Source organism: Falco punctatus (assembly GCF_963210335.1).
Source record: "Falco punctatus genome assembly, chromosome: 7".
Lineage (NCBI taxonomy): Eukaryota > Metazoa > Chordata > Aves > Falconiformes > Falconidae > Falco > Falco punctatus.
Window position 1 is genome coordinate 39,165,495 of NC_137587.1, and position 24,005 is coordinate 39,189,499.

Below are 24,005 nucleotides of genomic sequence, written 5' to 3' on the forward strand. Positions count from 1 at the left end.
CTGTAGAGGCAGAAAATCTCTGACAAAGGATGACAACCAGGAGCTGTTCAGTTTGTACAGAGAGGAGTACTTAGGAAAGGAGCCTGTGGTGTACTGCCACTGGTCCTGTGAGCTAGGGCATCAATCTTTAACCCCATCTTCTCCAAATACCAGGCAGCAGTCAGTAACTTGGTATTTTTAGCTTCAGTTGCTCTGCTAGGTAGAACGGTTACTTCTTCACTAAAGGAATCAAAATAGTGCAATGAAGGATGGAAGTTGCACCCCCCGGGGGAGGAGGAGGTGCCTGATCAGGCTGTGAACACATTATGCAGAATTCACAGAAGTGTCACCTCACTGCAGTTGTCCTCGAGGAAACACTGGAGAACATGGAAATATCAAGAGCCTCTGTGCCTGACCTGAAAGAGGTGCTTTGGGAGGGAGTTCAGAGCTGGTGAAAGCAAAACTTCTCCCTAAGACCATGGCTAGAAGAGCCACCCCTCTCCTTCACTTCAAAAGGCCCATTCTGCCCCTGCGGTGCCCAAACCAGCATGTCCTGAGACACCTCCCTCCCCAGGGAGGGCCCGCTTGTACAAGCATCACAGACTCCACGGAACAGGTCACAAGCCTTGTTTCTCTCCCCTCATAACTTGCATGAGAAGAACAGTTTGCAGGGTGGGGAGGTTACTTGGCAAGTTCACCTCGTGAGTCAGGCTAGTTAAAAAAAGTATGTTCCCTTTGCTGTGAGTCATTCTCCTGGTCTTGGTTTGCAAAACAAGAACAGCGCAATAGCCACTATTGAAGTTTTCAAGGATGTCTTTGACATGTCTCACACTCTTTTGTAACAGTCACTTCATTTATACTGGGAAACGCCAAGATACAACAAGCACAGTGTTGAAATTTCAAGTAGATGCAGTGGCCCAGAGCAGCACTGCTAACATCAGCTTAAACGTACACATTAGATACCAGAAATCCCACATCACTGCTATTAATTACAGTGTTGATCCCCGAACAGAGCAAACAAGTTGTTCAGAGCTACCTACATGAAACTACCTGTATAACTGGAGTTTAGTAATGAAGACAGTTGATTCCAGCACAGTAACACCAAGTCACAATAGCTTCCTCTATTTCAGTGTAATCAGTACACAGCCTTCAGGTTAAAGCTTAAGGCAGATGAGCTCTCCCAGCTGCAGTGGCAATGCTTTCTGCTGAGGGGCTTGAATTACCTTTGCTTGCTTTAAAGTAAAGACTTAACTAGCAGAAGAATGTGTGTATTACACTAAAGTCACCACTGTAAGAGGAAGCGCAGTCAGGTATTTGTTAAAAATAGAGCAATGGGAGGTACTCTAATCTTACTACTCAAATACATAGTATATGTAACTGGAATGCTCCTTATGTATAAGCATATTACAGTCCAGACAAAAGAATGTATAAGGAATAAGATGCAAGAACAGGCTGAGGTTAAAATGTCAAGTGTTCAGAGAAAGAAGGTGAGAGATTTTCACATGAAAAAGCAAAGAGAATAGGGTTTCACTTTAAGGTCCTTAAAATACTCAACAGATAACGGTGTCCTTAAAGGAAATAATAATAATTGATGCCTATTTTAATACATTGCCAGGAAAAGATATTATCCAACTTAAAAATCCTTGTTCAGAGATAGTTTCTATTTATTACAGAGCAAGTGGTTGTTAAACATCAGGAAGACTCCCACAGGAAAGAATTACATGCATGAAACCCTGCTGCAGCTGCTGCCGAGGCAGTTGTCAATGCACAGAATATCGGAGCCTAAGGGTGCAACCGTGGGAGCTCACAGCAGTGACCGAGCAGGAAGCCGTGTTTTGGGGAGGTAACAGGCTGAGCCTTACCCCGAAGGTGCCCTTGCATCAGAAACAGGGCACAGCTACAGCGAGTCTGGTATGCATCTTACCAGCAATAATATGAGGTAAGTAAGGTCAGGATAGAAAAGCCTAAAAATTAATCATTTTACAGCTTGAAGTAGACAGGAAATACATGAAATTATACAAAAATAAAAATATTTCAGGTTGTAGTCAGAATATGCAAACATTGGATACAGCAGGTATAACCACCAAACACCCCGCTACTAACATACAGCCATACTTAAGACATTACAAAATATTTTAGTAAGTTCCACTACAAAATACTACAGGTATTAATTCACTCAGGACACAGTTCAAGGGTAGAAGACTGTATTTCCAGATATCCTCTGTGGGTTTTCTTGTTAATATAATTTTTTGTGAATATAATTTATACATTTTGAATTTCTAGTCACCTTTCATTTTCCCACAGAGGGAGAAAAGGGAGAAAATACAATAAGGTCGCTGAATACTTCAGCTGCTGCAAACTGCTGGGCTTTGCTCCTGACTGGAGTGGAGAGAAGCTCAGCATCCAGCATTGGCTGTGGGAGAAATCAGTGTGAAGTAAGTGTTTGAGGAACAGTTATCTGCTCTGCAAAACAGCACTGCAACGACATGAAATAAGCTATAGCAAATTCCCCTTTCTCCAGGACATCTGTATAAACACCAGACCAACGGTAATTACTGTCAGGCAAACACTTATTTTAGGTGCCTGCCTGCTTGAGAAGCCACTTAAACATTGCAGGACAAAAGCTAGCAGAAATTGCTTTTCACAAAGGAACAGAAGCATGCAATTCTCTCACCCCTCACTCAGTGCTGTGGACACGTTGCAGCTTTAGAATAAGCAAAGCATGGATCTGTCAGGCAGAGCTGAAACTTGCAGCAATTCAGTAGATATAAGTAGACTAAAAAGTGCTTGCTTATATACGATACTGTCCCAAAGCAAGAGCCACAGGTCAAAATCATGTGCCACTGTAAGTACCTTAACTTCTCTAACAGAAAATTTGTAAGCTTATTTCCATACATAAAATACGAAGTGAACGTGGTCCATTTTGAAGACACTCATTACTTAAATGAGTAATCCATGTTTTAAAGAGGATTTTTCATTACACCCAAGAAACACTACACCCAAATTCTTTTAACAATTTAAAAGTTTATGCACACTTTGCTTTTCTCTGCTGAATCTTACTTCCAGGTCTAAAAGTTAAAGGCATTAAAAAAAAAAAAAAAACCACAACCAAAAAGATGGCACAGACCTGAAAAATTTCAAGGAGGAAGTGGAAGAAAAAGGCCAGGTCATTCATTATGTTAGTACATTTTAAAGGTCATTCACAAGAAATATAATTTAAAGGTTCAATCTGATAAGATTTAGACTTCTGCTAAAAATATCTTCATTCATCCTACTTTCATCATGTGCATTAAGGAACAATAGTGTGATCCCAAGCAGGGAGACAGGCTGTATTGTGGCTTGTATTTAGAGTAAGTTACATGAATTGGCTTGATAACATCTTAAAAGTTTAATTTAGTTTATGCAGTAACTGATTCTGTAGGAAAGGTTAACAGTACTGTAATGTGTAGATTGTCAAATAAACCTGAAGGTCAACTTACCTTATCAAAAGGATTTCTGCCAACAGATGTCAAATCACTACACAAAATGTCTGAAATAAGAATATTTGATTATTTTTTTGTTAGTCTGATGCTGCCAAAGTTGAAAAAACAGTATTGCTTTCTGCATTTACTGAAAAAACAAACCAACACCAACCCCAAACCCAACTACTAAACTGTCTGTATTTACTTCTACTTCAAGCCTTTTATATTAGCTTTCTCCTTCACGTATCACAAGGAAACTATACAGAAAGATCTGAGGGGCACTGTTTGCTCACAAGCAATGTGTAAGTCACATGGGATAAAGGAGGTTTTGCCAACAGCATACATAAATTAACCAAGCTATGGTGACAGTGATTTCAGAGTAGTATTTAGACTACCACAAAACTGTGGAATAAACTTAAGGTCCCAGGCAATACCACACAAACAATACTAAGCAGCTTAAGATGCTCACCTGTTTGATGTATTTTTTGTTCTCCAGACTGAGCAAAGTTAGTCTCTGTGACAATACCCTTCTCCGGACTGCACATGACAGTATCTTGCCCTTGCTGTTCTGCAGCAGATACCTCCATCTCTTCCATGCTATCCATTGCTTCTAATTCATTGCTAGAACTTTCCACCACCTGAAAAACAGGAATTTGCAATGTTTCTAGCCCTCTGAGAGGCTAAGTTGACTGAAATAGCTGTATTTGCTTCTCAGAGAGCCAGAAGGAAAGCATCAGTGAAACCAGGCAGACATGAAGCAGTGCCCATGACACTAGGAAGCTTTCTTATTTTCCTTTTGTGTGCAATAAAAGGAAGTTTGACAGCTTTTGATGTAGAAAGCACAAAGATTAAAAGGTAGCCAGGATATTCAATGGATGCGAGTTTACAGAAACCAGCATGTCTCTTATGTCAAACCAAGTCCATACATCTAATCCACAGGTTTTATGAACAATTCAGGAGAGAGAGGGTTTTGACTCCAGACACTGTACAAAGCACAAGCAGGATAAAACTCGCAGCTTAAGGCTGTGATCCATTGCACGTGAACTATTTCCCAAACACCCTTTCAAGCTTGATAATCGCTTCGAGAGTATAAAGGGAGTTCTTCCACATGAAAGAAGATTTTGAACTTCCAAGTGCCAAAAACATTCTGAGGATGTTCTCTGATAAGACTACCTCAAGAAAAACCTGTCAGCAATACTGAAAGTTAAAGATTACCAGTTTTCCCCAGTGACATCCCCAACAAATGATTTCTCATTTGACAGGGAAAGCATGAACACAGATCCAAGCAGTTACAAATAAAATTAAGATACTCCATTCCAATGAAAGCTACTAAAGGATGATTGCAGCTTAAGTACTGCCTTTCACAGAGTAGCACAGTATATGTAAACTATGGAGGCTGTATTCCTGTTTCTTAAGGCTGCTCAAACATAGGCATGACACCAAGTCCTCAGACATTTCAGGGCACGGATTTCTGAACGCTGATACTTGTCTTAGTAACACTGCTCTGCTATACCTTTAAAGAGTGTAACAACCCAGTGCTCTGCTCTGGCAACACGAGGACTGAGAGAGCCAAGTACTACTGTTGCCTTTAGTCACGGTCCCCAAATGCAAAAGCATCTTAAAAAAAAAAAAAAAAAAGACAATCACACCAGAAAGCAGGTAGTGGACCTCAAGGAACATGACGTGCCCAAGCAACAAATGTCCTCATGGAACAGCCCCAGGACCTCCAAAAGACAGCTCCCAATGAGCTAGACAAGGTCCCCAAACTGCAGCAGTTCATATCTATGTCCATAACGAGAAGCAAAAAGCACCAGCCTCAGGAATACAGATCTCTAAATGAGGATTTGATCAGAAAAGTCTGGGGCTAGTAAAAAGAACATTTTATTTTGCGAGTAGTAAAACATTTAAGGCACATACATGAACTATGCATGACTCACCTTAGTCCCCTCTGCCGTGCCAGCAACAAGACAGTGTTGTTCTGCAACTATGGGAATGCTGAAAGAGAATGCAAAAGGTTTTCATTCTTCTCAATAATCTTCATCAATTACCTTCAATCATCTTCTGATTTACCCAACTAATCTTCCCATTTGTTCTGCAATTATGCTTGCTTGTTTGGCACTGGTCAGCTATATAAAACTTTCTGTCCAAAAAATAAACTTTTACCCCAGCAGCAAAATTACATTTGGGCAAAGGTCTTAGTATTTGCTTGAGGGAAGGAAAAGACACAAGGACGTTGCAATCTTTATCACTGCCACATTGGAAGATAACATTTAATGGGTATTAATAATTCTTTCAGTTAAAACTGTAAAATTATTTGTACAAAGTTAATTAAAAGCTGCCTTAACACGTCTACCTTTGTTCAAGAACACCAGGGAGCTTTTCCAGTGTGGGAGTTTTTCCACTGGGAAACTGGTGCATTATCGAATTTTGTGCTGGATGGAAGCCTTTGAGCACTAGTGGTGTTTGTTTTGCAGTTGTATCCTCGGGGTTATGAAGAATAGAAGGAATGCTCTGAAGCAAAGCTCTACTGGATGATCGTGGAGTTGCTAGTTTTTCAGAAGTCCACTGGGAAGACCTGCGAGGTGTCTTTGAAAGCAAGCCTGAAAAAAAACATTGAATGTTTCATTACTACAGTAGTTTCCAGAAGATTAAATGTTTGTTACGATTCTAGCTAGGAACACTATACTGTTCTGCTTGCTGAATTGTCTTATACAAATATTATATTGGACTCTTATATACACTGCAAGGAAAAATTGAAAAAAAGGTGACAAGAGTAGGTCATTAAGTTACAAAACTACCTAACTCCAGCCAAGCAAATCAGTAATGACTCTCCCTTCAGAAAGAATCTGAAATAAGATTTGCTGTTCTTAAGTCCACCTAGTGAAAGCTATCATTAATTTCCATCTTTCACATCAGATAATGTTAATGGAATTAAAGACAGTGATTCAGAATTGATTCTTTTAACTGATTCTCTGCTAGAGCTTGCTTAAACTGAGTGTTGCTCAAAGCTTTTCAGAAGGTCTCCTCTACTAAACAGGAGGCATATAAAAGAACTGCTAATCTTGTGATAAGAAAAGATCTACACACACAAAAAAAGGGGAAATTCAAAGTCAGCTTATGAATTAGAAATGGGAGAAAAGCAGAACAGCTCCCAGAGAGTCAAGGATCGCTGGAAGTACTGGCTTCACAGACTGCAGTAAGATAAGATACTGAAAATGAAGTTGTTTTGAGCACCTGCTAAAACACCCACAAAGTATTAAGCAGCTTTTATAGCGGACTGGAATTACGTTATAATCTTGTTAACCATAAATACAGGTTACAGGTATACTTTAATTGCAGCTTTGAAGACAGTACTGCAAGAGATTTAGCTCAAAAAAAGTCCCAGTTCTTTTCTTACAAATATTAGCCTGCACTGACCTAGCTGACAAACCTGTCCAAAGCCTGAGAACACTTCAGATTAAAACTTCATTATTTAACATATGCTGAAAAGACATGAGCCAGCCACTTTTACCTCTCTAAGCAGAGATTTAAAGTTGCCATAATCATTCCAGTCAGTATATTCGTGTAAAACAGCACGCTTTGGATCCTTGATGTAATTAACCACTAGTTGAAATACTGTGTCCAGTACTGGAGCAGAATCCAGCATGAACAGCATAATCCCTCTCCCCAGGGAGACTGGTTAAACTCTTTTCAGTACTTTCAGGCCATGAAAATCATGATTAAGCTTCACTCACCTGGTAAGGTTTTTACAGGGCTTTCAATTCTGAAAAATCCCGCGTCAAAAACCACTTTTTCTGCTTCTGGTAGCTTCTCGGGATGCATACAATCAGCAGTTCCATCAAGTTTCATTTTATTCCTCATAGCTGCTTTTATAGCAGCAAGCCGGTTTTGGGCAGCCGTTCTTCCAGCTGCTCCCAGCTTTGGTTTAGACACTCCATTTGGAATAGTTTTTTTCTGAAATTGTAACAAAGTCTAGGTTACATCTGGAAGCTTCGGATAGAAGCAGTTACTCAACCACACAGCTGCTGGCCATGCATAAAGACAGCAACAGGCAACAAACATGCTGGAAACAAGGTCCCTGTTCATCTCCAGAATCTCTTGGTCTGCCATTCAGCTTTTTAGATTAGTTTGTGATGTCAATATTAAGGATTTTTCATGTTGACGCTGCAGTGCAGAAATACTCCGTACAACTTTTTCCTAACAAATCCAATTAATGTTTCTGAAAACAGTGGGATACAGGGACTCCTAGTGGCAGGGAGACAAAGTAACTGCAGGACAGATACCAGTCAGCCAGTGAAGACTCTCCTGGCATTCCATTTTTCAAAGGAAGTTGTGTCTTGTACCATCTTTAGGGTTCTGACATTTACGGGCAGCTCATGCACACTACAGTCCCTCCAGTTTCCTGTGCCTGGAGTTTCTTATCAACCTTCATATCATGTTAATGATTAGTTAAGCAGTCTCAAGGAACTGGATGGAGTTTTGGCAACGTGAATATGACTTGATATTTAGTCATCAGAAGCAATTACGTATTCCAAACAAAAAAGTAGATAAAATAGCTTACACTAAAGCTTATTTTGCAATATGCAATAACCTATTTTGGATAGTGTCAGACCCATCTGTGCTTACGGAACTAGTAGTTTAACACTACCCGTGGTGCTGTTGTAGTGGGACACCATTATAATTTAGCAGTCCCTGCTCAGAACTGGCCATCATTGCCAAATTCCTGTGCGGTTTCGTTTTCAGTTAAGTCAGTGGCCATGCCAGGGGCCCAGATACAGTGTTCTACATCTGAAGGGTAAATCTCTATTCTAAATGTAGCAGATGTGTCTTACTAGCAGAGAGCCCAATGACTCCAAAAGAGTCATCATTAATTCTTAGTTATAATCTTCCCAGCCAGAAGAGGCAACTAGCATTACAAACACCAACTAATACAAGTGCACTTGGGAGATGGACGGGAGAAGGGTGCATCTTGAGAGTAATTTCACTAATTCCAGCCCAACCCATTCTATGATTCTATGAATTTTTAAACATCTAAAGACAACAGATGAGTAGGGCTTTAGAAGAATTTCCATTTAAGACTACTATTCATTACAGCTATAGTGGCTTATTAGTTATTTTAGATAACTCACACTATTGCATCTTGATGCCTTAGGAGGCACACTTTAGGGGCTATTCATACCTTGACAATTGCTTTGATTGGGACTTCAAGTGGTTGCCACCCATTGTCTTGAAGTTTCTTCAGATTATCAAACTTTTTATTCACATCTTTGATCTATTGGAAAATCCAGGTTTAATTTTCAAGACACACATTTTCAGATTCACAATAGAACACTATTAGTATTTTATGTTCTCATACAGGTGACAGTGACATGAAGGTTACAAAAACACACACAAGCTTCAGATTAAATGACAAGACAGGTCTCATGTATGTAGTTTTGAGGTTAGGAGGGGCAGTATAGAATGGTTCAGTAAGATCTGAGAAGTAAAATGAAGGAGCTGGTTTAAAACCTGTTCTGGTACTGAACTTAAGCACTTTGACAATGGTCGCACTTAAGGAATGCGAAAGAACACATTGTGTAATAGTCTTTATCCAAACAAGTACAGAGTCTTCCATTATGCAGGAAACAGCCATGCAAGCTTGTTTGCTCTCTCGAACTGCTGGTCTGAACAGCTTCCTGATGTCATCTGTGCTTGTTCGGGACAAGCTAGCTCTGCAGCATTACCTCCTCCCTGATACTCAATGCAACAGCCCTGTTCTCCGACTTCGTAATGGAGGCACTTGCCTCATTTGCTAGTAAGGCCATACAAGGCTTATTTACGTACAGCAGAGCAGTCACTGAAGTGACAAGTCCTTTACATCCTTACTGTAACTCAGAAGACAAACAGAAAACGGATGCAAAAAAGGAACAGAGTCTGCAATTCTGTTACTCCAAGTTTATCTGAGAGAAAAGGTAAGGGAGGCTCAGGAGAAGCTTGAGCTGCTCCTAGACACACAGTAAGCATAGCAAAACTCTGACTGCCAAGTTACTGGTTCTAACAAAGCTCCCCTCAAGTATCTCTGAAGAAGATCGAACCCTCACACTTTCTGGGGAAAATTCAAGACCTATGACTACGACCTTAAGAATAAACCCATCTTCGCATTTAATTTAACTAGTTACAAGTTCCTTTGTTGAATGCTGATTTACAAATACTGTCAGGAGCCCTTTTGATAATTTAGAATATTCTATATTGTTCTGAAACCAATGGAAGCATCAACAGAGAGAGATGACTGGTTTCTACCACTTAAGTTCAGCTCTACAGAAGGTTATTGTAGTTTCTGCATTATTCTCCTACTGAAGCATGGAACTCCCACTTTTCAGGTTAGCTCCAGGAATTTTCCAAACGTTCCCAGCTTTTGGTCCAGATAGACATTGTGACTGTATCCTCACCCCAAACCAGAGTAAGACTTGACTACATGCCTTCATTCCAGAGCAAAACAACATACACAGGCACAAGAAGACATGACAGATTAATTGCTCCATGAATTATAGAACATAGTATACCAACAGGTACTATTCACTATCAGAACGTGTTAAACATGGACCTGCATTTTTTACAAAAGAAAAATCAGAGCCTGAATAATCAAAAACCCTCACCCAAAATAGCTTCAATCCATGGTTTACAATTAACCCCATCAACTTCATTCTAGTGGGTTAGCATGCAAGGACATACCTGAAAATCAACCATATCCCAAAATCCATCTAAGTCTGTACACGATGTTTCTTTTTCACCTCGTTTAAATTCACAGTCATCCACCAGTCCTTCAAACTGTTTAAACCTCTCTGCTATGAGCAGTCTTGTCTGACCAACTGTGGTGCGAATAAGGTCTTTAGCTGATAGCAACAAGAAAATAATAAAGAAAGTACATCTTTGAATAATCCATCATTTCACAATTGATTTAAATAACTACCTGAAGAGTCTGGAATTTGTTTATTAAATGAACTATGCTCATCTATTGTAGAGTTGCAGCAGTCCTATTCATCGAACTGCTCTAAACTTACTTTCCAAAAAAAAAAAAACCCACCCTACTATCTCCAAGTTTTATCAATGCTCCAAGATAAGCATTGATAAGTCATCTTCACTTTCCCAGATAAGGACACTTACTCTACATTAAAACCTAATTTTATTTTAAAAAGTCAGCTGGGTTCAAGTTCATACATTTAAATACACTTGAAATTGACAACAAAAAAACCCCTATTTTGACATGTACTTTGTTCACTTTAGTGTCAACGACTATCATGTCAAGAACTGCACAAGCTTTAGTATTAGGAGATAAAGCATGCCTTTTTGCCTTGAAGTAGATAGAACTCTAAACTTTATCTAATATGACTTTTACTAAGTGCTGTAAACTATTTGCTATTTTACAAATATATTCAGATATAGGTGCTTCCCTCTGTCCCTGTCAGTCATAACACACCTTCTAGTGCCCTATTATAGTTGAGTCTTACCATCCTCTGGAACATCCAGCTCAAGTTTTCCATCCCACTGGAGGCACTGAGACATCAGCTTCTCTGTCTCAGACCGAAGAATGGTTCTAAAAATAGAGAGACAGAAAAAAAAAAAAAAAAAAAAAAAAGGTTTTGGAGAATTTTTAAACTTCCATCACTACTTGTGACCATTAATGGTTACTATCCTTTTTGCTTTACACTGTCTTTGAGCAGAAGCCATTGGATTGCTTCAGTCTGCTGACTCGCTGAGATGCTATTTTTCTTTCCTACTCCCTTCAAGCTTGTGTTCCTTAAGACAAGGTGTTAGTCTCCAGAATTTTATATTCTCTACTTGCACTAACCATACAGAAGGGACAAAAATGGGCCTACTCAGGTCACTTCCCACAATCACCAAATACCACAAGCTGATCTTTACAAGATGTCTCATTAGTCATGTTAAGGACCTCCAAACAGACAACAGGGATGTGAAACACACGAACACAAACCTGAAATAGGGCACGTCATGCTCTTGCTCTCTTACGTCATCTGACTCTGTTTCAAGTGCTGTTATATCTGTAGAGACAGGAATTGTTTCATTTGCTCTCTGAACAGAAGTTTTCTCATCTGATTCACTTGCTGAAAAATATGAAAGGCATCTGTTCAGAATCTGGTGAAAACTAAAAACATTAGAACAATAAACTAAATGTAAAGCTCCTACCTTTTTCTCCTCTCAAACTTGTAGTGGTTTGCTGTTCTTCAACATCTTTATCAGCAGGTGAAACTTGACTTTTTAAATTAGGCTCTTGTGCCTTAGTGTCACTGGATTTTTCAATTTTATTACTAGAAACAATCAAAAAGTACCTTTAGAGTTAAGACACATTGAGAAACCGACATTAAATACAGCAGAATACAAATACACAAAAAGCACAATTTAGAAGGCAATCCTACACACAACACTAGAGAACTATAAGCAAATCCTATTAAAACAAGTAGATCTCTGCAGACATACACATGGTGCAGTCCCCAATATATGGAGCTGCTCTACTTCTAAAGCATAGACAGAATTACGGATTATATTGCTTTCTTTGCTGTTGTATTAAGTCCACATTTAAGCAATGATAGCAACCATGATGATCAGGTGTTTCAACATCACAGGTTGTTACACAGGGCATCTATAGAAAGATTGTCTTCTGTATCATCACAGAGAGATTCACTTGCATTTCAGGCCATTAGAAGAAAGAATCTTACACTGGAGAATTTGAAAAATCCCAGGAGGCATCAGGTGTCAAAAATGCATTTGCCCTAGAAGGAGTCATGGGTGTAACTTTGTAGGTTGCTAATCCACTTAAAGGCTGAAACACAAAGTTTTGAGGTGCAAAAGAGCGTGTTCTGGGTCTCCCTGGAGAAAAATCTGGTTTGTTTTCTGCTGCAGTTTGCTCCTGTTGAGGTTCTACTGACACTGAACCTTTCAACGCTGGATCCAGTTGAGCATTTTTATCCACTTCTTGTTTAGAAGGAATTATCTGTAACAGCACAAATAGACAAAGCAAACACTACATTATCAAATCAACAAAGTGCTTACTATAGGCATGGGCTGAATTATAACATGGCTGTCTGAAACCCCTCAGGAAGGGAATAGTTTCAGGTAAGTCACTTTCTAAATAGCGTACGTGTACAGAAGTCATTATTTACCAATAAGCCCAACTAGTTTTGACACCTACAAATCATTCTAGCAACTGGGGTAGCACTTCACTACAAGGAATGCAACAGTCCACTGAAGGGGCTAAAGGAGCAGAACACCTCACCTACCAAAACAATAATTAAAATTAGTAAATGCTTGCTCCCACTACTAGAAAATAAATGCTTTAAGGTGATAAGCTCCTCAAGAGCAGAATTACTGGCTCCAAATCCACCTAGGTCTGTTGAATAATCACAGTTTATACACACTCTAATCCAAAGAACAAGCTAAAATAAGCTGATAGCAGAGGAATGCAGCCCAAGACAAGTGTAGTTAGGACCACAATGTCATTAAAAGAAGAGGGAAAGTTAATCAGTAAGTTGAATCCACATTCCTATGAGATGAGCAACCAGATAGTCACACAGAACACATTTCTGAGATATCTAGATTGAGATATTGTTAGCTCAAGCCAGCCAAAAGAGCTTAGATTGTTTTTCAAGAAACATGCATCTTCAATCCACTGAAAGTCTTGTTATACTTCAGATACCCCTGCTTGGAATGTAAGCCTTGAATTCAGCCTTCCACTCACTTCTAACTAGATGATTGAGGTTACAGTAAGAGTTTAACAACTGGCAGCACAAAAGCAACTCCTGCCTGTGAAGAGGTTCTTATCTAAGCAAAGATATAAGTGCCTCTTACCTCCTGTCAGTGTTTGTGTGTGACTGTACCACTTTCAATACTAGAGCACAGCTGCAGTTATGGAAACGGGAGTGGAGATGGAAGGCACAAAGGAGACACGAGATGAGAGGGAATAGCAGAGTGCAAAGGAGAAAAATCATTGATAGTTTTTGCACAGGACTGTCAGCGCATGAATACGTACACATATTGTTTGGGAACCTGTGCTGGAGGGCTACAATGAACCCACATACTGCCATGTCTAGGTAGAGGCAGAAAAGTCTTTTTATAGCAGTGACATTAAGAACCACAACAACTGCCTTTAATTATGCTAAATCATGTCTACCATGCAGAGGGTAACATTTCCAGCTTCGTTTTTCAGTGGTTCAAAACCTAAAAATGCATTTATTTCTTCACTTCTAGAGTCACATATCATTACCTGAGCAGGAAAAGGATACATTCAGAATATGTTTCGAAAAGGAATGAACTGCACAAAATTTACAAATGCCAGCTAAAACTAGCAAAGCAAGCTTATTTTTTTTTATTAGTTAAGACATCAGACGTGAGATATGTCACGTAAGAACTTCTTATCTAACGTAAACCATTGTCCAGATCTTGATTTGTAATCAAGTCATCCATAGAAGCACCAACTCCGATCTTAATTTTTAAAATATAGCAATATAAATACATACAGCTTCTTTCCAAAATCTAGGCTCTGAGTGAACTTCTTACTACTACTGTGCTTGAACACAAGTATATTTGAGCTACAATTACACTGTTATTAGCTCTGAAGTCAGTTTTACTGCTTTTCCATTTCAAATATTAAATAGCCTACCTCTGTGATGTCAGGTTTGACTGCTTTCCTCTGCTTCCCTGCATTTGCTGTCTTTCTCTGTGACTGGTTACCTAAAATGAGAGAAACTCCAAAAGGTCAAAAAGGCATCTAATTAAGAATAATCTTTCACCAAAAGACTCCCATAAAAGTCCAGCGCTTAAGACAGGGAGGGACTGTTTTGTTTGAGTGGGAGGTGGCTAGAGGGCAGACACCTAATTGCAGAAGTTCATTCAAAAGAAAACCTAGCCTAGCATTTCACTGCCTAACAAGAGATGCATGTTACCTAGAAAGGAAAACTGATTAAGTCACTAGCTTTTAGATGTTGTCATATACTAAAAAGTCACCTTACTTCCTTAAAGGCTGAAGAGGGACTATCAAGCTAATTTGAGTTCAGATTTTTTATTTCTATATGGCATAAGATTTCTGTTGGTGAACTGAAACTGATACTATTAAAGCTGTGCTTTCAGCCTAGGCGTTATGCTTCTGTCATACACAGCACAAGGGACACTGCAAAATATTCTGGAGAGTATCTTGAGAACAAGAATACGTACTAAAATTTTCCCCTTCAGTAACCATCATGTTCCCCTAATCTAGTAAACAGGCAAACATGGATGAAGAGAAATTCCTGATCTGAAGAACAGAGGCTCTAATCTCTTCCAAAGATATCTGTTCCTGGTCATAGACTTAATAATCATATGCCCTTGGACAGCAATACACCAAACTGGCAAATCTTTACCAGTTCTGGTTTTGTTCTTTCAGTTTATAATTACCATACAGGCATTGATGCTCCAGCACTGATGGACTTCATGGGAAATGTCTTGATTTAAATATTGCAATAGAGCTTAAGTGACAGTATCTAGTCCTTTTCTTACATGACAAATTAGCATGATTTACATAGAGTCTGTATTCAAAGCAGTCAGCTACACAGCAGAACGTAGCACGCTAAGACAGTTCAGAACAAGCCAACAGTAACTCTGCAGCACAACTGAGGGCCTGAGATATGAACAAGACCCTAAAGACAACAGTGCTGTCTTAGTGTATCATTTGACAATGAGCCTAACAGCAGCATATAAACATACACACGTTGTTTCCAGTGCTCACTTATCCAGTACTAGACTGTTATCTATAGCACACTATTCCAAACAAATCTCAGGCTTGAGCTACACAAGCAGGACCATACTCACTGCCTCACTTACCAGAAGTAGCAGCAGTAGCTGTTATTTTTGTTGTTTTCAGCATCTGCCTAGCTGCAGAGGCAGCTGCTCTGGTGATTCTTACATTTGAGGCTGTCTGGACTGCAGTCTGCAACACTGTAAGAAACATTAATTCCAGAGTTTTCAAGCTTACTAAGGAAATGCACTCAAGTAACATAACTGAAAGTTTCATTTTGTTGAAATCAGAAATATGCACCAGCAATTATAAATTGCATTATTTTGCCAGAATCAACAGGGTTTGGGGTTTTTTGTCAGTTCAGTGCAAGCAGTGCTAAATATGGACAGCACAGCTCAGCTTTGGCATCAAGGCCATGCTCTGAAGGATCTTGATTGAAAAATATTTTAGCTGTACCATAGTACCTCCAGGACCATCAAGGTACCAGTGTGCTAGATGACACGTACAAAGCTTAAGGCACCCTTCTCAATGTTGTTCCCTGCAATCAGTGTCAGCACCATCCCCATTTTATAGATTAAGTTTTCCAGAGTAATAACTTGCCATGGTTATTTGCACAGCTGAAAGCTTAAGCAAACCATCAGAGTAATGAAGTGATGCCCTGGTCATTACACAAAAGTATTCTAAGGTCTCAATTTAATGTAATCTAACAAAGTATTCTTAAGACAAATTACCCCTGAAATATTTTATAAAATATGACAAGTTCATGCACTGTATTACCCATCTTAATAATTTTCATCTTTGTATTTTAGTACTGTTTGTAATATCCTTCAAGAATGATAGCATTCTCCCGCACAGAGACATTTAACAGCAGCTCTCTATTTCGTACCCTCCCTTTTTAAATCTGCCTGAAATCCAGTAGCCCCACTTGGTGACTCTTCATGCTATTTGCGTTTTTAATGTCAAGCTGCAATTCTGTGGAAGCTAGAATGACAACCTGGGGAAGAAATTACTGGATAAATAACTATAATGTTTAATTTATACAGACATTCAATTCCCTAACATTTTTACACTAGTGTTTAAATACATACAGTGCATATTCTTGATTCAGCACAAAAGGAACAATCGAGTCTAGTGGATGACAATTTTTCAAAAATTAAATGCCTTAATTGTTTTATCAAACACTGATAATAGATCTTTTCAGTATTCACCAAAGGCACTACTGAAATTTATTTAAATAAAGGTTTGCTGCTTGCTGATTTCATTACATTAGGGATGTGAAAGTCATTTCACACTGAAATACTGAGTATCTTGCATTAACAACAATATTCCACATGACTTAGCCTTGTCTACTTAAGCCATGGCCATCACTGTGCTATCAGGAAGAATTTCTAATCAAAAGTATTTCACTCCCTTAAAGGTGGCATGGGTTGGATTTTTTTATTGTTTTCTTAGAAATGTATACAATTATCACATAGAAAGTGACAGATACAGAAGGGGCTGTTGTAAAATATGAAAACTTAAGATAGTACTTGTCATTTATCGAAGATGACAATCATACATTTACTCAGTTGCACTAGTGTGCATCAGAAGTTTGGGCTCCTGTCTCTGACATTATATGCAAATATGCTTTACCAGTAGGCCATACCTTTTCCAAACCTTTTTCAATGCTGAGCTACACAAACAGTTTCATTTAGAGACCACAGACACCAGCATATCTGCTGCATAGACAGAAGACAGACTTCACTGAAAATATTTGCAGCTCATATAATCAGCTGTTTTTCAGGCTACCAACACCACCAAGGAAAATTCTTGTTTTACTTATGTCAGTTGTTCTTCATCTTTCCAGGTGAAGTCACTTGTTCTTTTGTAATAGCAGCAGCTACTAGACATGGTATTCTTCTTGGAGACCAACAGAAAGCTCTGCACAGCTCCAGATGCTAAGGCAGCTAGCAGTCATGCAATTCTGCATACTGACCTTTTTCTTGTCCCTCTCTAGGGTGAATAATCAGTAACCAGGACAGCTAGTATTCTGCATTCCATTTCCCCAAGCACAGAGAGGCAGCAAGTACATGCTATGCCTGGAACCACACGCTTAATAACCTGCCAGCTGCTGTCCTTGTCATAGTTAGTAGGAACGGCTGTCCTAAAAATTCATTTCCTACACCCAAAAACATACCGCAGATCTCTCCCAGAGATCTCCCTCGCATAACATCACAACTACTGACTCAGAAAACAAACCCAGCAGCGTCCTTTCAGATTCAGATGCAGGGATCATACTACTTTCATACCTTTATCTTTTTCAGCTGCTTTGTCTGTACTCAGCTGTTTACATCCTGCTTGTGTAGGGTGCACACTACGCCCACTGGCACTGACCTACCAGAGAAGAAAATGTTTGTGAAGCATAAGATTTCCAGAAAATAAACACCTTAATTTCTTTCTTCATCTTTTTCTCCTAGGCTCCAGTAAAACAAATGGTCAAATAATTTGGCACAAAGGGCTTTAAAAAGTACAGAGAAATTAAGGATAACTAAAATAGCTTGTTTCAGACACGTGTTAACATGCATTATCCAGTTAGTTAAGAATTTATCAGTAAAAAGAATGAAGAAAAATATTTAAGGAAGTTTCAGTTTACTATGAAACCAGGTGCCAATTACTGCCACATCTTGGTACATATTAGGCATTTTAAAAAAATCAGTTTTCAGAAAAAAACCCACCCAAAAACCAGTTTTAACTCAGTTGTCCCTTTGTGAAGTTATGACTGGAAATCCTTCAAATGCATCAGGTTTTGTAAGGCAAGAGTGCTAGATTCAAAATACAGCTTCTTTTGTAGATTACTGCTGGTGAAATTTCTCAACAAAATCTACTTTTCTATACAAATAATAGCAGAGTAAGCTGCCAAGATTCACAGTAAAAATATGCCAACACTGAAGTGATTTTTGAGTGAAGAATGAACTGCCTCTTTAAAACCTGCATTCATGACAGCCCTTCTGCATTTAAGGGATACTGAAGTATGTAACTTCAGTCTCACTACTACCTCTAGAAATATTTGCAGTCCTTGCTGACTACAGTATTTCATATTGAAAAACTCGTCTGGAAGATCTGTGCATGCCTCTCTGTACTGACCTAATCAAACTCTGTAGTTCACTTCAGCACAACACAGTCTATCAGCTTGCTGAAACCTTTTCTGACCTGGTTTGTCTTTCTTACCAAGGAAAACTCTGTTAGAGACAGCACTTCACTTGTAAGCACACAACCCTGAGTTATGGTCTGAAGGATAATTGGATCCTTTAAATTTATTCACTGAAGTTTATATAAAAAACAAACCGTAGAGTGCTTCGATGCAGTTGGTATCACAGTTTTTTCTTCCTGGTTCTTGGCCTTTGATCGAGTAATCCTCCCAGAGAAAGCAGGAGCTGCCTGGAAATGTCCACAAGGAAACAAGAATCAACATAGTCTTTCCCCTGCTGTCACTGTTCGAGTAGGCAAAAAGCCTAAGTGTGAAAAGCAACGTGCTCGTGCAAAATGGGTCAAGGGTGTAATTTGGAAAACTTTCCAAAGTCCAGTGAAATAAGCAGGAACAAATTACCAGTTCTAAAATAAGTTCACCATTGCATTTGTGCATGAATCATCCCAGGTTTTGAGCTGAGAACACAGTCATAAATATAAAAAGCAACATATCACTAGTACTATTTCCATCTTTGTTTTTAAAAAAGTGAGCCAAATTACTCCCTTTATTGTTCAATCTTATAAAATAAATATTTATAAAGTATTTACAAAATCAACTGTTTATTTGGTATAACATACACATAATTTTGTATACAAATAGAAATTTTAATGTACTACACTACTTATATGTAGAAGAATGGCTGCAGAAGCATGGCCTTAGAATCTCTGAAGATCTGCACAATCCAGGCCTGGTATTAGAATAGGCCTGTAATCAGAATTGTACTGAAGTTGCTGTGCTGAAGTTAACAAGAAAGGTAGCCTTGAGCTGTTCTTGAATCCCGAGACCAAGTAATTATGTTGTGCCAACCGGCGTGGCTGTAACAAGATACAGCTGCTGGGAAAGCAGGTGCAGGGCCAAGAAAGATAGGGAGCGGTATGGGAAAATAGGGAGTAACAAACTACAAGGCTGAAGCACAGCAACACAATTAGCTACATGGATAGAATGCTTATTTTAGTCATGATAATTAGGGGTGTGAGAACCGCACATGTTTAGAGACTACTAACCAATTATATTTCTGCTTTACGAATATGCATGTGTATCGGTTCTATATAAGTAGTGTTAGAAACTAACAAAGTTGAGCAAGATGCATAACTCATATTGAGCGTTGTCTTGACTCCGGTGAACCCTTCTTCCAACACTTATACCTCATTTAGTTATTTAATATTACTCTGATTACCTTCTCTCTTGGCTTCACTATCACTGGATCTTCAGGTACAAATGAAAGAAATCCAGGCGCAGTTGGTCTGTATAACCCAACTTTAAACACTCCCTTTTTTGCTTTCTCTCTCTGCTCTCTCAGTTTTCGAAGTTCCTTTTCTTCTTTATAGCGCTGGAGCATTTCCTTGCGTTCATTAATCCTCCGGGTGGCTGCATTTGTAGACTGGTCTGAAGTAAAGATGGAAGACAGACTTGTTAAGAAAATCTTGAAGATATTGAGCCAACAATATGCAAGACAGAAAATTTCAAAAAACTTTTCCAAGCTAGAAGAGAAACAAACATACTAAGTCAAAAAGCAGAAGACTGGAATCTGTGCCTGCAAGTTTCAATAAGTCTTACAATGCAAATGCATGTGATTGCTAATACATATTAGATTAATAAAAGTTTAAATTCTCTTAATTGCTTTAACCCTTCCCACTCAGAAAAGTATTCAATGGTAAGTTTCAGATTACAATATATCTCCCCAAATCTGCACCCAAGGAATACTGTAAATTCATACCCATTTTACAGTGTACAGGCTGTTCCTGCAAGGTTAAAGTATTGAATTTAATACTTAAACTACTTATTTAGCTTATTTGTACCAGTTTCTCTATTCAAACTCTTGTAATGTCATTGAAAGCTGAAGTTTAGGTCAGCTGTAGATATTGAAGTCTGCCGCAGGCTGAGAATAAATGAGGCAGAAGTTATGTGAGAGAATAAAACCATAAGATGATGCTATACTTGAATTACATGTCTATCTGAAAAATTTATACATAAAGTTAAAATTTATTAAGATACAAGCTTCCTACGTTTCTTACTTGCCATGATTACATAGGGATTGCACTCCTCCCTCCAATCATCTTCTACTATCAAAATACTAAGGTGGAAGTATTTCTAAAGAAATCCATTAACATGTTAAAATATTAACTAATTTCTTAGACCATAAGCATCCAGGAGAGCCAGGGAAGCACATTTCAGTATATATGCAGATCCTATTTTCTGGGAGGAAAGGTAAGTCATCAAAACCTAACAATTTTTTTAAAAAAATTATACTATGCATTTACTTCTTTATAATGATATATACCCAGTTTTAACATAAAATTACCCATTTCTAAGCATATTTTAAGCACATGACAGACACCAGTTATATGTTAGATGAGACTTTAGATCAGGCTTCTTCACTTCTCAAACAAAGCAATCATTAAGAGACTTCCCATTGAGTATTAATAGCAAAACGCCTTCTTCCTTAGCTGCTGCAGACAAATCAGAGCGAAGTCTTATACATACCACTGGAGCAGTGACGAGGATAAAGCTGTATTAAGACTATTTTCTTGATTTTCTTAACAGTTAGAAGAACTGGTAGTCATGGGGTTTTAAATCTTCTAAACTTTTTCTTCAAATTAAAGCGTTGACCATAATTAGGTTCTTGTGATAATGTTACTCTATCTACTTAAAGACATTTTAAACAATTTTTAAAAAGCTTTATAACAAGTCTTTACTTACTCTGTTTTACACTGCTGTTCTCCTGAGAGCCCGTTTCATTGGTCTCCTTTAGTATAGAAATCCCCTTTTTTGAAAGCTGAACATTGCTATCTGCCAATTCAAGCTGTCTGCCCTTCTCAAACAACTTGTGTCTGTTCTCTTTTTGAAGCAGTGATCTTCTGCGTGCAACTTTAGTTCTGAGCGTTTCTGTGCTCAAATCCTTTTTGTATCGGCTGGCAAACTGGGAGGTAGCAGCCATCTTGGTAACCCTAGACAAAAATTATAATGATTAGGCAGAACGCTATCATGTTGTGTTTTGCCCTTTTCATTAACAGTTTGCATGTTACAAAGCCGTAGGTTCTTCGTTTCTGTGTATGTACCAGAGAAAATGCAAATGACAATTTCAGTAATGACTCTTCATTATTTCTCTTTATTTTACACATTCAAGGGGCTAGTTTGTTTTGTTAACGGTCAACAAGTCTGACACAGAATTAGTAGGGGACACTGTCGCTGCCAGGGATTGGCCTGCCAATCTGTTTTCAACACATGTTTTTCGTGTTAAGGAGACAAATAGTAAATGACAAGGTTGTAGGACAATACTTGGAAGCAACACTGCCACTGAGCATTTAGATTATACCCTATCTGATGGCAAGGCATTTTTGTCATGCATCAGAGTACTTGGCACCAGTTCTCAACTGAGTTTCCAGGATGCAACTGCAATACAATAGTGTTTATTTCAAGCAGGATTTCTCCTTACTTTTTTAACCCGAGGGAGACTTAATGCAGACATCAGCTGGTCTGCACACGCTGTGCTATGCTAACAGCAATGTAAAAAACTCCATCCCCTGCATCCCACTGAAGCCTGTCTTGTCAAGGGGTTTCATGCTCTCTTCCTGGAGTGGTCAGGACCATTTCTTGCAGTTGGTCTTTGTCTGTCACCTCAAACAGGGTCTTTTAGAAATCTCATCTTCTGTTACTTACAGAAAACAGCTTTACAGTAAGGAGGGTGAAGAGCTAAACTGAACAGCCACCAGTTACTCATTTATCAGTAAACTGGTCACTTACTAAGGTTCTTAACTTCAAGACAGCAAGCTTTGATCAAACTAAAGGAATCATCAGTGAATGGGACTGAAAAGATCAGCCTTGACTATACGTGCACAGGATTTCTTCAAGCCAAACCCCTTCCCCTCCACTTGCTACCAAAAGCCAAAAACACCATCAGCAGCCTGCCTGAAAAACCCAAATGTCAGAAGAGAGTACCAAAATAAGCAGAAAGAATACAGAAATAAAATGTACATACTTAGAGGAAAAGCAAGCAAGGGGAGAACCTGAGCTATTGTAAGAAGAAATACAGCCAAAGCCTATTCAGTTGCCATCACTGCTGGCAGTGGCAGCTCCTTGTTCATGGCAGCATTCATATAGCGAGTAACTTGCACAGCACCAACAGTACCTGCACAACCATCTGCAAGTGCTTAGAATACATACTAGAGATAATGTACAAGTCAAATCTAAAACATTTTGGGTTTTTTTTCCAATATGTTCAGTGCTACTGGAAAGTAAAATGGTCAATGGAAGTTAAATGAGCAAACAGGAATAAAAATTAACTCTGCTTAAAGCACTCAAATCAGAGACTAGATCTCTTCTACATAATCCTAGAAGAGCTGGTGCACACCAGTGCCACCTGATTTGTGAATATCTTACATTTCATCCTGCATCTGACATTCCAACTGATAAATATTTAACACATTTAAAGGATTTTTATGGTCTACCTTATAATTTGAATAATATTTTTTCCTACGTTTTGTAGTATAAGTCCACTTAAGGCCTTCTCCCACAAATAAGCTTCAAGAGCAAGTGGCCTGCATTTCAGTAATTAGTCCTGCAGAAGAATTAATCTGAAACTTGAAGGCCGCAGATATGAGCAGAGATACAGAGAGGTATTATCTCCTAGCATCCCAGGTCTGCAAAAGCAGTATAAGAGATGACCTGTGATCTCTTTGGGCTCATTAAAAAGGTATGGCATGTTCACTGTCCTAAACACCTCTTTAGGACAAAAATATCTACCTCCTTTTCTTTCCAGGTTATGGCTTCTGAGTGGTACCTTGCTCAAACAGCAATCTAGATGACTAGTTGGAATCTAAATTAGTATAAATTAAAGATTAGTAGCAGGGAAAGGAAAAAGGGCTTATATAAAAGACAAGCTTTGTGACTGGCTAGCGTAGACTACCAAAATAAAGTGGAAAATTTATAGGACTGATTTTTATTCAAATAGTGAGGGAAAAGAACGACTTTTGAACAGCAACACCACAAAACTCAAATGAGAAATACAGATACGAATAACATTTAGATGCACAGTTAGCATTTTTAGCCTGAACAGTGACAAAGTAGAGCAGACAAAACAAAAGCATCATTATTTTTAGCGGCAAGTTTAAGGGCTGCATAAGGTCTAGACTCAAGGGTTCCGAGACGGGGCCCCGGGGGTCACGACATACGGACCACCACGTTCCGGTCCCCTGCTTCCCGCCGCGGCTCCGAAGGGTCGCCACAGTTTGTTCCCCTCAACCCCTTCTCCCGCCGCGCTTTTCGGTCAGCTCAGAGGGGAAGCACCGCTGCCAGGCCTCCTGGTCGAAACCTCCACCCTAGGGCCTGCTCGCTCGCCCACCAGCCCCCAAAACCGCCCGAGCGCCGCCATACCTGTACCAACACCGCACTCCCTTCACCCAGCCCGCCTCGGTTCACTTTCAAATCTCACCTGACAACCCTCATTGGCCAGCCCCGGCCCGCCCGCAGGCTCTCATTGGCCAGTTCACGGCTGACAGTTGATAGGCGGAGCCGAAATCCCCGAGCAGGTTGTTTATAGGTCGTCCGTCACTGCCACGCTTGATTCTCATTGGCT

General features: G+C 39.2%; 1 protein-coding gene across 2 annotated transcripts; it reads right to left on the bottom strand.

The window, feature by feature from the left end:
• Window positions 1-47: 47 nt before the first annotated feature.
• DLGAP5 (DLG associated protein 5) lies at window positions 48-23,860 on the bottom strand. Of its 2 annotated transcripts, none has more exons than XM_080394387.1 (19): window positions 23,804-23,860; window positions 21,131-21,378; window positions 19,608-19,816; window positions 18,529-18,621; window positions 17,493-17,577; window positions 15,291-15,404; window positions 14,095-14,165; window positions 12,155-12,429; window positions 11,625-11,746; window positions 11,413-11,542; window positions 10,928-11,013; window positions 10,152-10,312; window positions 8,620-8,712; window positions 7,175-7,394; window positions 5,794-6,040; window positions 5,378-5,435; window positions 3,910-4,078; window positions 3,459-3,508; window positions 48-192 (listed from the first exon to the last, which is right to left on the bottom strand). In XM_080394387.1, the coding sequence occupies exons 2-19, from the start codon at window positions 21,366-21,368 to the stop codon at window positions 184-186; spliced, it is 2,430 nt and encodes an 809-aa protein (XP_080250513.1). In that variant the 5' UTR covers window positions 21,369-21,378; window positions 23,804-23,860; the 3' UTR covers window positions 48-183. The 2 variants fall into 2 exon arrangements, with proteins under 2 accessions (XP_080250513.1, XP_080250512.1); XM_080394386.1 differs by lacking the exon at window positions 48-192 and adding an exon at window positions 1,081-2,392.
• Between the last annotated feature and the right edge of the window lie 145 nt (window positions 23,861-24,005).

Bases quoted from the DNA above. Each gene is read 5' to 3' on its own strand.
- DLGAP5 (XM_080394386.1), bottom strand. From the start codon at position 21,368: ATGGCTGCTACCTCCCAGTTTGCCAGCCGATACAAAAAGGATTTGAGC. The intron at 18,622-19,607 runs GTAATCAGAGTA...GGACATTTCCAG, and splicing joins TAGTGAAGCCAAGAGAGAAG to GCAGCTCCTGCTTTCTCTGG. The intron at 17,578-18,528 runs GTTTGTTTTTTA...CTTCTCTGGTAG, and splicing joins CTGCATCGAAGCACTCTACG to GTCAGTGCCAGTGGGCGTAG.